General features: G+C 40.4%; 1 protein-coding gene across 7 annotated transcripts; it reads right to left on the bottom strand.

Annotated features, from left to right (window-relative positions):
• Positions 1-7,393: 7,393 nt before the first annotated feature.
• On the bottom strand, positions 7,394-12,007 carry zmat5 (zinc finger, matrin-type 5). 7 transcript variants are annotated; one of them, XM_023983743.2, is made up of 6 exons: positions 11,830-12,007; positions 10,680-10,856; positions 8,700-8,762; positions 8,529-8,609; positions 8,102-8,210; positions 7,394-7,954 (listed from the first exon to the last, which is right to left on the bottom strand). In XM_023983743.2, the coding sequence occupies exons 2-6, from the start codon at positions 10,804-10,806 to the stop codon at positions 7,804-7,806; spliced, it is 531 nt and encodes a 176-aa protein (XP_023839511.1). In that variant the 5' UTR covers positions 10,807-10,856; positions 11,830-12,007; the 3' UTR covers positions 7,394-7,803. The 7 variants fall into 7 exon arrangements, with proteins under 7 accessions (XP_023839511.1, XP_023839507.1, XP_023839508.1 ...); XM_023983739.2 differs by having other exon boundaries at positions 8,700-8,798; positions 11,830-12,006; XM_023983740.2 differs by lacking the exon at positions 11,830-12,007 and adding an exon at positions 11,650-11,740 and having other exon boundaries at positions 8,700-8,798.
• Positions 12,008-12,697: the final 690 nt, after the last annotated feature.

The following is a 12,697-nucleotide window of genomic DNA, read 5'->3' as shown; positions in this document are numbered from 1 at the left end:
GAAATTGGAATGTCAATGTTCTGGGTCCATTTCACTTTCTTTTCAGCCTACTATATTAAATCACATGGGAAGTCATACCAGAGAGGAGAGTGAATTGAAAGTTCTGTTTTAGGTGACTATAATTATGAATCAATTATTCATATGGCAAAGTTCCAGGAAACCTGTATGAAATTCCCACCCACAGCCTCTAGGGTCTGAACTACAGAATGGAACTTCTTTCTGCCCTGTTTCCTAACATGATGCAAATGATAAAGACAGTGAATACTCAAGTGTGATTGATAAAGTGACATTATCTGAAGCTAAATCAGCAGTAAAACATATGGCTATGCAGTTGTATGAAAATATATTTTCAAGGGATGGATGGGTGGTATATTAACCTGACAGCCAACCTAGCATTAATATTATATCACCATGAATGTAAAATCAATATTAATAGTGTCAAATCAATACACCACAGTAAAGGCAAGGTTCTTTTGGAAACAGATGGAACATAGTTGACAATAATAAGTTACTGTCCCATTGCAAATGAAATCTGTCATTTGATCACGCGGCTTAATTTTCTATGAAACCAAGCAACTAAGCTAAACATATTCAAATTCCTACACAGTATTCTTCACAGATACTTTGTTTATTGTTATTTCACCAGTTACTGCCCAAAGGGTTCCTAAATCTCTGGTTGTTTACGTGTCAGAATCCTACTTGATGATATCGTGTCTTGACAAGCTGATGACCCGAGAGGCTCTAACATGGAGGCTCTCACTGAATTCTGAGTTTAGTTCCAAACAAGGCATGCCTTCTCTTTACCCCTCTGACAGTGACAGGGCTATGACTCACACACAGGAAAAGCACTCCCTTTCTCTCTCTCGAGGTCCTCCATCTCACAACACGAGTCTGGCAGACTGTCTATAACATTCCCCTAAGGGGACTTTGGCAGACACTAGTTGCTGGCTTTAGCTGGCCAAAGATCTCTCAAAGGACTCTAATGGCGCTAAGGGAGAGCTCCAGAAGTGATGAGACAGAAGGGGATGGATGTGACTGGCAGTACAATTCAGACTTTTAGACAGACTTTGGATCATATTGATGACTGTATATTTGGTCCCCTGGGAGAAGAACAGAAATGAATTGTTTACTTGATCATAAGAACTTATTTTTTTGAATGCTGGTAAATAGCCAAAGAATACAATAAACTGAAATGATGATGTAATGGATCTAAAAGAGGAAATGGTGCCCATACACCACAGTGCTGTTTATAACGGCTTTCTTTCAGCAGTGCAGATATGCAGAAACTAATTAAAATTGAATGATGGTAATCTATGCCTTTATTCCTTTTCCATCTTTTTTCTTTTGCATATCCGGTTTCCTAACTCCTTATCGCCCTTCATAGACTGTAACACATACCATCTTAGCAAAGAGAAGAGTCGAAATAAATTATATTCTAGGGGACTACAAAATCTAATAATATCGACATCCCTTTGAAAACATCTAGACAACTTTCCAGACAATGAAAAAAAGAAATCCCTGAGACACATTTTAAGTTTAGCATATTTTTGTGGATAGAGTAAGACTCAACACTTCTGTTTTAAAGATTCATAGAACATGTTATTCTCCTGAGATTTGCCAAGCCGTTTAAAGTATTTATATTTGTTCGAAGAGAAACAGAGGTCGGTGCCGTTTAAGATGAGGGAGGATGATTTGTTTTTTATGAGCACGGGCTTATTTCTATTACAGCATATTGGATAACTGTCATTCATATTCCATTCACCCAGCTCAATGTAACATCAATAGGTTTAGGCTACTATAAAATACTCAAAAATGTCCTGTACCGATCATGAGTTTGCTACAACCTAGCCTATTATTTAAAGTTTACAATGTAGGTGCACAGGTAAAGAGAATGTTGAGTAATCACGGTGACAGTGACACATTCAATACCGCCTTGCACACTCTTGCCTGCATCTATCTGATCTAGGGTGTAATCATTAGTCCAACAGTTGCAAATTTGAGTTTATATTGGACAAGTATGTTTATCTCCGTTTCATTCCGTTTGCTTCCATTTAAGAAAGGTTTTCAACAGAATCGACGGAATGAATACACCCCTGATCACACACCAACAGCTCACTTTCATAGCTGCCACATAAAAACAGCATGATCACTTTGCTCATTGTATATATAATTCCTTCTTGCAACTATATATGTGCTTTCCTCCTCTCTCCTTTTTCCTTCGCTTGTGGACTTCAGTGCACAACGCGTCAGCTGTCTGTGACCAGGCGGAAAAACCTTTCCAGGCCAAACCTTCATATTATGACCGCTAACCGCTACACACAGCCTACATCATTGTCACTTCATAGTCAACTAGAACTATTAGAACTTAGTAAACCCGCTACAATCATGCAGTACAGTGTAGTCAGAAAACAGTTAAGCAGTTACACCAATATATTAATAAAACCAAAAGCTTACCTTGACTTGGAAGAGTTCCAGTGTTGGATAGCTATAGCTAGCTAGCTAACATAGCATGCCTCTCTGTTTGAGGTGGGTGTTTGAGTAGGCTAAACTATTTAGCTGTATTTGCTAGCTAAGTAAATGTGAAAGTAAAAAAACACAACCAAATCTCTCTCTCTCTCTGTGTTGCGTTTCCTTAATTTAGGAAGAAATTAATGTTCAAACCTGTTCAACTATTAACTTTCTCTCTCTTTGAGTCAACTACTCACCACATGTTATGCACTGCAGTGCTAGCTAGCTGTAGCTTATGTTTTCAGTACTAGATTAATTATCTAATCCTTTGATTGGGTGGAGAACATGTCAGTTCATGCTGCAAGAGCTCTGATAGGTTAGAGGACATACTCAGGAAGTTGTCATAACTATTGTGTAAGTCTATGGGGGGTGAGAACTATGAGCCTCCTAGGTTTTGTATTGAAGTCAATGTACMCAGAGGAGGACAGAAGCTTGCTGTCCTCCGGCTAAACATGGTGCTACCCTACAGAGTGCTGCTGAGGCTACTGTAGTCCTTCATTGCAAAACATTGTGTTTTAATCAATTATTTGGTTAAGTGAATCTGTATTTAGTATAGTTTTATCTAAAAAGGATATATTTTTTTCTGTTTCACTATTTCGATTTTTATGAAATTCATTGAGGAGGATGGTCCTCCCATTCCTCCTCTGAGGAGCATCCACTGAAGAGAAAGATGAAACGGTTGGACGGTTTTTAAACAGGATCTACGTTTGGAATAGTGCCTGCAGGTACTGAATTACTGAGAGGCAAGAGAGCAACTGGGGGTAAGCCTGGGACTCGTTCCCCAAAAGGCGATGCAGAAGGTTGCTTGTCTCTTAATTAAACGTTTAGACTTTTGGTGCTTGTCTCGGGAAGGGGAGAATGTGCCCAGCCTCAATAATGATTCATTCATGCATCTCGGACTGCCTACCAATGATGGGTCCAATCAAGCAGCCGCCTACACTATGAATATATGATAAATTATCCCACTTCGTCTTTACCAACTATTATTGCGGCATAATACATTAATCAACCTTTATTTTCCATTAATTTTCAATCAACCTTTGGATTCCAAACAAAGCAGTGAAATGTTTATTAGATACTTATCAGCCAAATATTAATTTCCAATCGTTTTATGTTGTTTGTTTTCTAGAACTGCATAATGATCTACATTCTTACCATGATAATTCCATGTGTTGACCCTAATTCCAAGCTATCTACTAGGGGGATATAAAAGATAAAAAGATTACATTAATGATTAATGACCAATCTGTGAAATGAGGTTTGACCTGGCTGGCATGTGCTGCTCCTCAAACAACTGAGTCAACATCAACATCTGTTCCTGGTGCATATGCTTTCAGCAGACAGGCTGAAGACTTGCTGCTAGGGAGCCATTTCTCTTACAACTGTGTGTTACAAATCAAAAGTAAAACATGGTAGTGTTGATTTGGTGTTACTCTGCATTTAACCGTAAGCCCATAAAATTCAGATTCCATGCTTGAATGACTGGATTGTGAAAAACAAACCGACTCACAGTCACAGCGAATGGACCTCTGCTACTGCCTGGTGCCTAGAGCACAAGTCAATAACGAAACATCTGTAGGGACTTCTGAAGATTAACAAAACAACACAAGCCGCTTTTAGTAACACCTATGTCAAACGCAATCACTCTCGCAAGAACGTTCAACATCAACCTGTTATAAAATAGCCTACTGCGATATTTCCAAGACACAGGCAACTTGTTTAATCATGGATTCAAGGAAGACAGCCTCTATGTACAACAGAGCTCCATTGGGACTCGGCTTGTAAGTCTCTCTTGCTGAGTTGAGAGAGAGCTTGTTGATGTGTCACATTTCAGCAGGGAATTGACTCATTATTCAGTACTGTAACTTCTCATTTGTGGAGGTTAAGGTCTTAAAGAGCAGTTATGATGGTAAAGGAGAGCAGTGCAGCTAAAGGGTACAGAGTGTACAGACAATTAAGCAATCAATGCAAGCTGCATATTAATGACATTGAAGTTACTAGTGATAGCTAAAAACTTTTGTACTTGGAATTGTGTTTGGTTACAATGACTGTACATGTTGGTGAATAGTTTGAGTACATGCAAAACTACAAGTGTGGATGCAAGTCATCCACAGTAAAATGTAATAACTTTTTGGTAATTACCAACTTAATTATGTTAAGTTTTTGTATGCCTGGGAATCTCAGGGCCAGTGAAACATATCAAAGCTCTCGGTGGCAGTTACGCAGACACTAAGGCTTTGAGACAAGTCTTTAACTGTAGTCCTGTTCCAATATTGGCCTTGAAAGTTTTTATCACAGAGCCCAGAGATGCGAGACAGCCAGCACGGTCATAATATTCATCAGAATATTATTCACACTGCCGGCCAACCAACCAGGGCAGGATCCAACTGTCCTGTCATCTCCCTCAGGGAGCCTATCTGAAACAAATTGAAAATGTTCTTTTAGGGTGTAGCGGTTTCGGTTTCAATCTGTGTCACTGTCACAGGAAAGGCAGATGCTGCCAGCAAAGGGTCCCTGTCACAGGGTGATGGGACATCCTACCAAGATCTGGTCTGGACCGCAGCTGTGTGGCACATACRGACAGGCCTCCATTAACACACTGAAGTAATGTCCTGAATACCACTTGTCTAGTTGTTCTTGCAAGTGAAACAGGGGAAATAACAATACGTCCAGTTAAAACACTATTTTATTACCAGAAGATAGGAAATTTAAAACCATTTTGTTACACAAGTGGCCAGCCATCCTTGGTACGTGGACAACATCATTGGCGAGGTAATCACTCGTGGACAGACTACGTAAACATAAATGGTATCGTAGATCTGTCATGATACGAAAAGGTTTGATAACGAGCAGCATTAGTTCCGATGCTTTGGAYAAATCACGATTTTCTCTTCTTTCGAAAAACATAAGGGGAGGGGACATTTGGCCAATAGACTTGCCTGTAACTCAGAGAGGGTGGAGCTCTTTGTTCCGGTTCCGATCCTCGTTCTCTTAATACGGACCCAGAACTTAATTGGAGGTAAAACAGTATGCCATCCATTATAAATAAATCATCCCAACATGGACAAACCACTTTCCCATCACATAGAATATGTGGAGGGAAGCAAATCACAAAATACAAAATACATTTTTTAAATTAACTCAGCAAAAAAAGAAACGTCCCTTCTTCAGAACCCTGTCTTTCAAAGACAATTTGTAAAAATCCAAATGACTTCACAGATCTTCATTGTAAAGGGTTTAAACACTGTTACCCATGCTTGTTCAATGAACCATAAACAATTACTGAACATGCACTGGTGGAACGGTCTTTAAGACATAGTTATGAAAACTTAGGACACTAAAGAGGCCTTTCTACTGAYTCTGAAAAACACCAAAAGAAAGATGCCCAGGGTCTCTGCTCATCTGCGTGAACGTGCCTTAGGCATGCTGCGAGGCATAAGGACTGCAGATGTGGCCAGGGCAATAAATTGCAATGTCCGTACTGTGAGACACCTAAGACAGAGCTACAGGGAGACAGGACAGACAGCTGATCGTCCTCGCAGTGGCAGACCACGTGTAAAAACACCTGCACAGGATCGGTACATCTGAACAKCACACCTGCGGGACAGGTGYAGGATTGCAACAACTGCCAGAGTTACAACAGGAACAACAATCCCTCCATCAGTGCGCAGACTGTCCGCAATAGGCTGAGAGAGGCTGGACTGAGGGCTTGTAGGCCTGTTGTAAGGCAGGTCCTCACCAGACATCACCGGCAACAACGTCGCCTATGGGCACAAACCCACCGTCGCTGGACCAGACAGGACTGGCAAAAAGTGCTCTTCACTGACGAGTCRYGGTTTTGTCTCACCAGGGATGATGGTCGGATTCGCGTTTATCGTCAAAGGAATGAGCGTTACACCGAGGCCTGTACWCTGGAGCGGGATCGATTTGGAGGTGGAGGGTCCGTCATGGTCTGGGGCGGTGTGTCACAGCATCATCGGACTGAGCTTGTTGTCATTGCAGGCAATCTCAACGCTGTGCGTTACAGGGAAGACATCCCCCTCCCTCATGTGCTACCCTTCATGCAGGCTCATTCTGACATGACCCTCCAGCATGACAATGCCACCAGCCATACTGCTCGTTCTGTGTGTGATTTCCTGCAAGACAGGAATGTCAGTGTTCTGCCATGGCCAGCAAAGAGCCCAGATCTCAATCCCATTGCTCATGTCTGGGACCTGCTGGATCGGAGGGTGAGGGCTAGGGCCATTCCCCTCAGAAATGTCCGGGAACTTGCAGGTGCCTTGCTGGAAGAGTGGGGTAACATCTCACGACAAGAACTGGCAAATCTGGTGCAGTCAATGAGGAGATGCACTGCAGTACTTAATGCAGCTGGTGGCCACACCAGATACTTACTGTTACTTTTGATCCCCCCTTTGTTCAGGGACACAATATTCCATTTCTGTTAGTCACATGTCTGTGGAACTTGTTCTGTTTATGTCTCAGTTGTTGAATCTTGTTATGTTCATACAAATATTTGCACGTTAAGTTTGCTGAAAATAAATGCAGTTGACAGTGAGAGGACGTTTCTTTTTTTTACTGAGTTTATATCACGGTAGCCACTCCACTTCTGCTGCTTTCCTGAGGCAATCATTTAAAAAGCATTAGAACCTCACATTCTGTACATTTCCAACTCAGAATACAAGGACCAACTCAACAAAATCTCTGCATGCACGCAACTCAATTTGAATGTAGTCTGATGGAAAAAAATCTATTAAAATGTGAAGAWTACAAATTCACTCACTTCTATCAAGTAAAAGTTTGAGCCCTAATAGCAATTAATGATCCGTTCTTGCATCACCACATCAAACTTTGAGCAAGAAATGAYGAACCAGCTTTAAAGCTCCCATGCAGTCTAAATACTTTTTTTATTCACTGTATGTCTAATAAATCACTGTGTGTTTATTTCATGAAAATATTTATTTCACTGAGGCTCCTTTTGCCATTGAAATGCTCAGTCTGATCGTGTGGGTGTGTTGATACAAATTTAAATATATTAACATACACAACCCTGATTGGTGGATAGGATCGTCTAGACTCTGAGCCTACCCTGCTTACCCCTTCAAAGCAGGATACATATACAAATAAAAGATGACTGGTCATTGGTCAGAATAATCAAATCAGTTACCAAAAAAAAACACCCCACCTGAACAGGTTGAAAATCCAGTTCTTTTTTTTCAAACAGCTCTTACACAAAAAGGGCATTATCACAATTTTAACAAATTTCAGTGTGAAACTGCCATTAACTGCACTGCCCCTTCAACCCCATTCAGTTCGGACTTTGACTTTCCATCCTCCAGGGGGAGGGGGCCGAAGGGAGGGAGGAAGGTCAGGAATGGTGAGGAAATGTTGCGGTATGTCATTCTCTGGTTGATTATCTTCATCCTCCTCATCTTCCTCTTTCAGAACACTGTAGAGAGTAAAATACTTTAAGAAAGTATATTTTCACACTAACTGTATCAAATCTGACTCCATGCAAGCGTAAATAACATATTTTAGCACTAACATGCACTGTATGTAAGTACTGACAGCCTTTGACCATTGATTCATACTGTACCTTCCACTGCTGAGGGCGGCTCTCTTCTTCTCTCTCCTGGTGAGCCACTCCTCTATGCTCCGCTCAGGGGACGCTCTGTGCTCCGGGTCCTCTCTGCTCCGTCTTTCATCTAGACATTAGACTACACCTCTTAATATGGATTTCATTAACACAATCACCATGGGAACTTTGAATTCTGAGTGAAATTAGTGAAGATGATTACTATTATAGATTTCATTGAACCACCTAAATTAACAGAGTGGCATTGTGTGTTCATAATTGAAATACCAGAGTAACTTGCCACCATAATGACGGAAAATTGTACTTCTTAAAAATGTTAGCATCATGCAAGGTTGCGACAACAASGACAGCATTGCTCATAAATTACCACTCTCAATWTGAGGACCATGTCCATGGCAGACAGTGCCATCTTGTGGAAACAACTCACCTTCAATCTGCATTCTTAAGTTCTCCATGTCCCTCTCTGACATGTGAGAGAACCTACAGTTGTTGCCAAACACACACTGGCCTGATGCAAAGGACAAAAAAAGAAGCATTACACACCGATTGTTGTAAGGGTCTTTCATTAAAATGTTCATTMTATCTTTGTTGTCTTTACCTGTCTGAAGAAATTTCCTGCAGGGTTTCTTAGTTTGTTCATCATACAGGACGGCTGCTGCATCTGTGATGAGAGAAGAGGTGCCATATTGTCTACAGCCTGTTACGACAAGTATCTGTCAGATGTTGCCAGAAGATACCAACCCTAACGGAAAACATACAGTAGCCACAACAGCCACTTTGGAATGGCAGTGTCAGCCAATTATCTCCTTTGTTGTTCAACGTGATGTGCCATTCAGTAATGGCTGCTGTGGCTACTGCTAGCTAGCATGAAGACGATAAGGGCAGTTTTCCAGGAAAACTGGCTGTAAGTATTTCAATCTTCTCGATGGAACAGTGTGGATAAAGGTAAACATTTGGAGTACAATGGCATATCCCCAACCCTGCATTGAGGTATGTTTTCTGACCACAGTGCAGCTCAGTGTAAACAAGTGTAAGGGTAGGATTGGTATCTTCTGGCAACGGTCATAACAACAATGGACTGCAATTTCATTCAGAAAAGGACTCGAACTGAAATGTATTTGATCACATCATTCTGAATTGAATCACAACCATCTCTTTATGCTGTTATTTTGTTTAATTACGTTCCATGTCTTCTAATTGGTTACTGTGTCAAACCTTTAAGCCCTGATCTGATGATCTGAAGTCAAAACATGCTATTTTTAAATATGTCTACTGAAATGCCAAGTAAATAAAGCCTTTTTAAATCAAGAAGTGCCTGCATTCGTTCTTTAAGAGTGCAAGATAATTATTTTTTCTACATTTAACATTTACGAAGTGGTGGCCACCATCCTCTTTCTTTTTTTCTGCCAGTCTATAGAGTGCCCTTTTTCAAAGAGCACCTTATACCAAGACTCCGTTATTATGATTTTTTTTTTAAAGGTCAATCAGCAGTTGCTAAATCCATTTTTAGAGTTACAAATTAATGATATGTACCCACTGATTCTTAAAAAATATAACTTATAAATGCCTCATGAGCTTAGTTTAACTGTCATCAGAATGCAAAATATATGCTAGTTTTACTCCAATGTTTGTAAACAAAGTAAATGTAAACAAACACTGTATAGCCTAAAAAACATGGTTAAAACAATAATTCTGATATTATCGATGGTCAGTCCCTGTCCTTGCATCCATAGCTCTGTCTAGGAATTTGGGAGTGATTACATTTCTCCAGCCCCATCCCTCAGCTTTCTACCGAAACAGTGGCTTTGTTATTGTTTTAACTACTGATTGGCCCTCTAAGAGCACCATGCWGTTTTTTTCTGACACCAAACCATGTTGGACAAATGGTGCATTCAAGAYAACTGGGAACTCCCACCCCAGAAAAAATTGTTTTCCCAGTCAGATTTTTTTACAGTCATCCAACTGTAAGTCAGAAACTCAAGCATCAAAAAATATATATAATAATAATATTTAACCTTTATTTAACCAGGTAGGCAGTTGAGAACAAGTTCTCATTTACAACTGCGACCTGGCCAAGATAAAGCAAAGCAGTGCGACAAAAACAACAGTTACACATAAACAAACGTACAGTCAATAACACAATAGAAAAATCTATGTACAGTGTGTGCAAATGTAGAAKAGTAGGGAAGTAGGTAATAAATAGGCCATAGAGGCGAAATAATTACAATTTAGCATTAATACTGGAGTGATWGATGTGCAAGTAGAGATACTGGGGTGCAAAAGAGCAAGAGGGTAAGTAATAATATGTGGATGAGGTAGTTGGGTGTGCTATTTACAGATTGGTGATCGGTAAGCTGCTCTGACAGCTGATGCTTAAAGTTAGAGGGGGAGATATAAGACTCCAGCTTCAGAGATTTTTGCAATTCGTTCCAGTCATTGGCAGCAGAGAACTGTAAGGAAAGGCAGCCATCATCCTAGATTTCTGACTTCMCTGACCTGAAAATCACTAACGTAAAGATTTCTCCTAGTCTTTTGTCTTAAAGGCACCATGAAACTCTTGGGAAATGAAACGACTTACCCCTGAAATTGTCAAACCAGGCCTTTTTAGATCTGTGGTGTTGAACACCATACAGGTGTTTTTTCCTGTTGTGCATGTTGTCCTGAAAGGACCGGTCACAGTAGTCACAGTAATACCGCTTCCCCATGGTTGAGATGCTGGTCTTCACTTCAGTCAGCTGTAGGTWCCCTCACATCTCTGAAACAAAACACACAATGATTTGCAACAATGACCACCACAATATAGGCCAAATCAAAGTGCTCAGACCTTGAGGTGCTTACCATAAATTCCACTTCAACTTACTGAGCCGGTGGGTAGGACAGTTGGTTCTTTAAACAGRGGGAATTTGAGTCAAAATATCTAAAGCTACTTATTATTAAACAACTTTCCAAACGTGGGTCTGTTGTAGACCCAAGTCCTCTGCTTACCTCATGTCAAAATACAAGTCCCCCACAAGTTATTCCTTTTTTGTCAACATATGGCGCACCTGCAGGACTTTTATTTTGACATGAGGTAAGTGGATAAGAAATGGGTCTACAACAGAACCACGTTYGGAAACTCTTCAATAAATGTTATTTCTTCAGATATTTTGACTCAAATTCCCCCGTGTTAATGACCAACCGTCATGACCACCGGCACAGTACGTTTGTGTAAGTAACGCTATATTTAAGTTCTGAGGCGCATTCATTACGCCGAACCTGTTGCAAAACGTTTCTTAAACGGAAGCAAACGGAACGAAACGGGGARGGACATACCTTACTTTTTTCAATACAAACTCTCGTGTTKCTCTGTTTGCTTCCGTTTGGTTCTTAATTAAACAATAAACGGCTTCCGAAATTAATACGTCCCAGGCTTCCTACGCTACGGACTGTTTTTGTGCAACTCAATGCCAATACAAAARGGACCAACGCTGTAGTGTAAACACACCAGCGTTGCTAATAGCAGCTACTACTGGGTATGMAGGCTTTTGCTCCAACCTTACTCTACACACCTGATTATATAGGCTACTAATCCCGCAACCCCCTGCTCATCAGGGATTTGATTAGTTGAAGCAGGGCTGGAGAGAGCCGACTGCAGACCCTCTCACTCCAGCCAGGAGGGGAGGGGAGGGGGAGGAACGGAAGCTAACGCAACATTTGTCTTATAGTGTAAAGAAATAAGCAATACGAACCCTTTTATGTGAGAATTTAAAGACAATCCAAGGGACACTCAGTAAAAGTTTTCAGCCAACGTTACATTTTAGGAAATTGTTTAGCTGTAAACTGTTAAATTGTTATGATTTCGACAAAAGATTATTCGGAGCGAATGAATTTGTCAGCATCTTATCAGCAACACTAAAAATAAGTACATCCGGGTCACGGAATGGCGGACTATTTCAAAATAAAAGTCCCCCGCGTAATAGTAKAAAAGTGTAATTAACCTGTAGTTATTCATGATGTATGTTTAAACATCAATAAGGATTTCATATTTGTTCATATTTAAGTGACATTTGCATTGCATTTGTGTTTTAGAACATGCTCCAAGGTCAAATAAATGCCCCCAATGCAAATGCATGACATATTCGTTTATAGAGAAAAAAATATGATTTGTGCTGACATAAAAGTGAGGTGGGAGTACTCASTAGGCAGGGTCTACAGAATCTAGATATGGTGTCATTTCATGGGGCTCTGAATAATACGGAGTGTTGCTGGACTTTTACTCTGGTCAAACAGCTGAAAATGTGTTGACTGGACACTATATGGTACAAATACAACACTGTACAGGAAAAATTATTATTTGTGCTGATATTAAAGTGGGGTGGGGAGTACTCAGTAGTGTCTGTAGAATATTTATAGGGTGTCATTTCATGGGGCTTTGAATAATATGGAGTGTTCCTGGCAGTGGCGTAGCCAGAAATCCGTTGATTGCAGTGCCAGCAAAAATGTAGGTGGGACAAAATTTGGAAACTCAAATCATCATTAAATAATCATAAAAGCATAGCCTACCATATACCCAACTGTAATCGATTGCACACAACAAACCATCTAACATGTGATTTT

This window comes from Salvelinus sp. IW2-2015, linkage group LG4q.1:29 (assembly GCF_002910315.2).
Source record: "Salvelinus sp. IW2-2015 linkage group LG4q.1:29, ASM291031v2, whole genome shotgun sequence".
NCBI lineage: Eukaryota > Metazoa > Chordata > Actinopteri > Salmoniformes > Salmonidae > Salvelinus > Salvelinus sp. IW2-2015.
Note: the sequence above shows the minus strand (reverse complement) of the source record. Positions and strands in the feature narration are given on the sequence as shown.

Excerpts from the sequence above, each read along its gene's own strand:
- zmat5 (XM_023983739.2), bottom strand. The coding sequence starts at position 10,806 with ATGGGGAAGCGGTATTACTGTGACTACTGTGACCGGTCCTTTCAGGAC. Across the intron at positions 8,799-10,679 it reads CTGGTTTGACAATTTCAGGG|GCTGTAGACAATATGGCACC; the intron begins GTAAGTCGTTTC and ends TTGTCGTAACAG. Across the intron at positions 8,610-8,699 it reads CAGGAAATTTCTTCAGACAG|GCCAGTGTGTGTTTGGCAAC; the intron begins GTAAAGACAACA and ends CCTTTGCATCAG.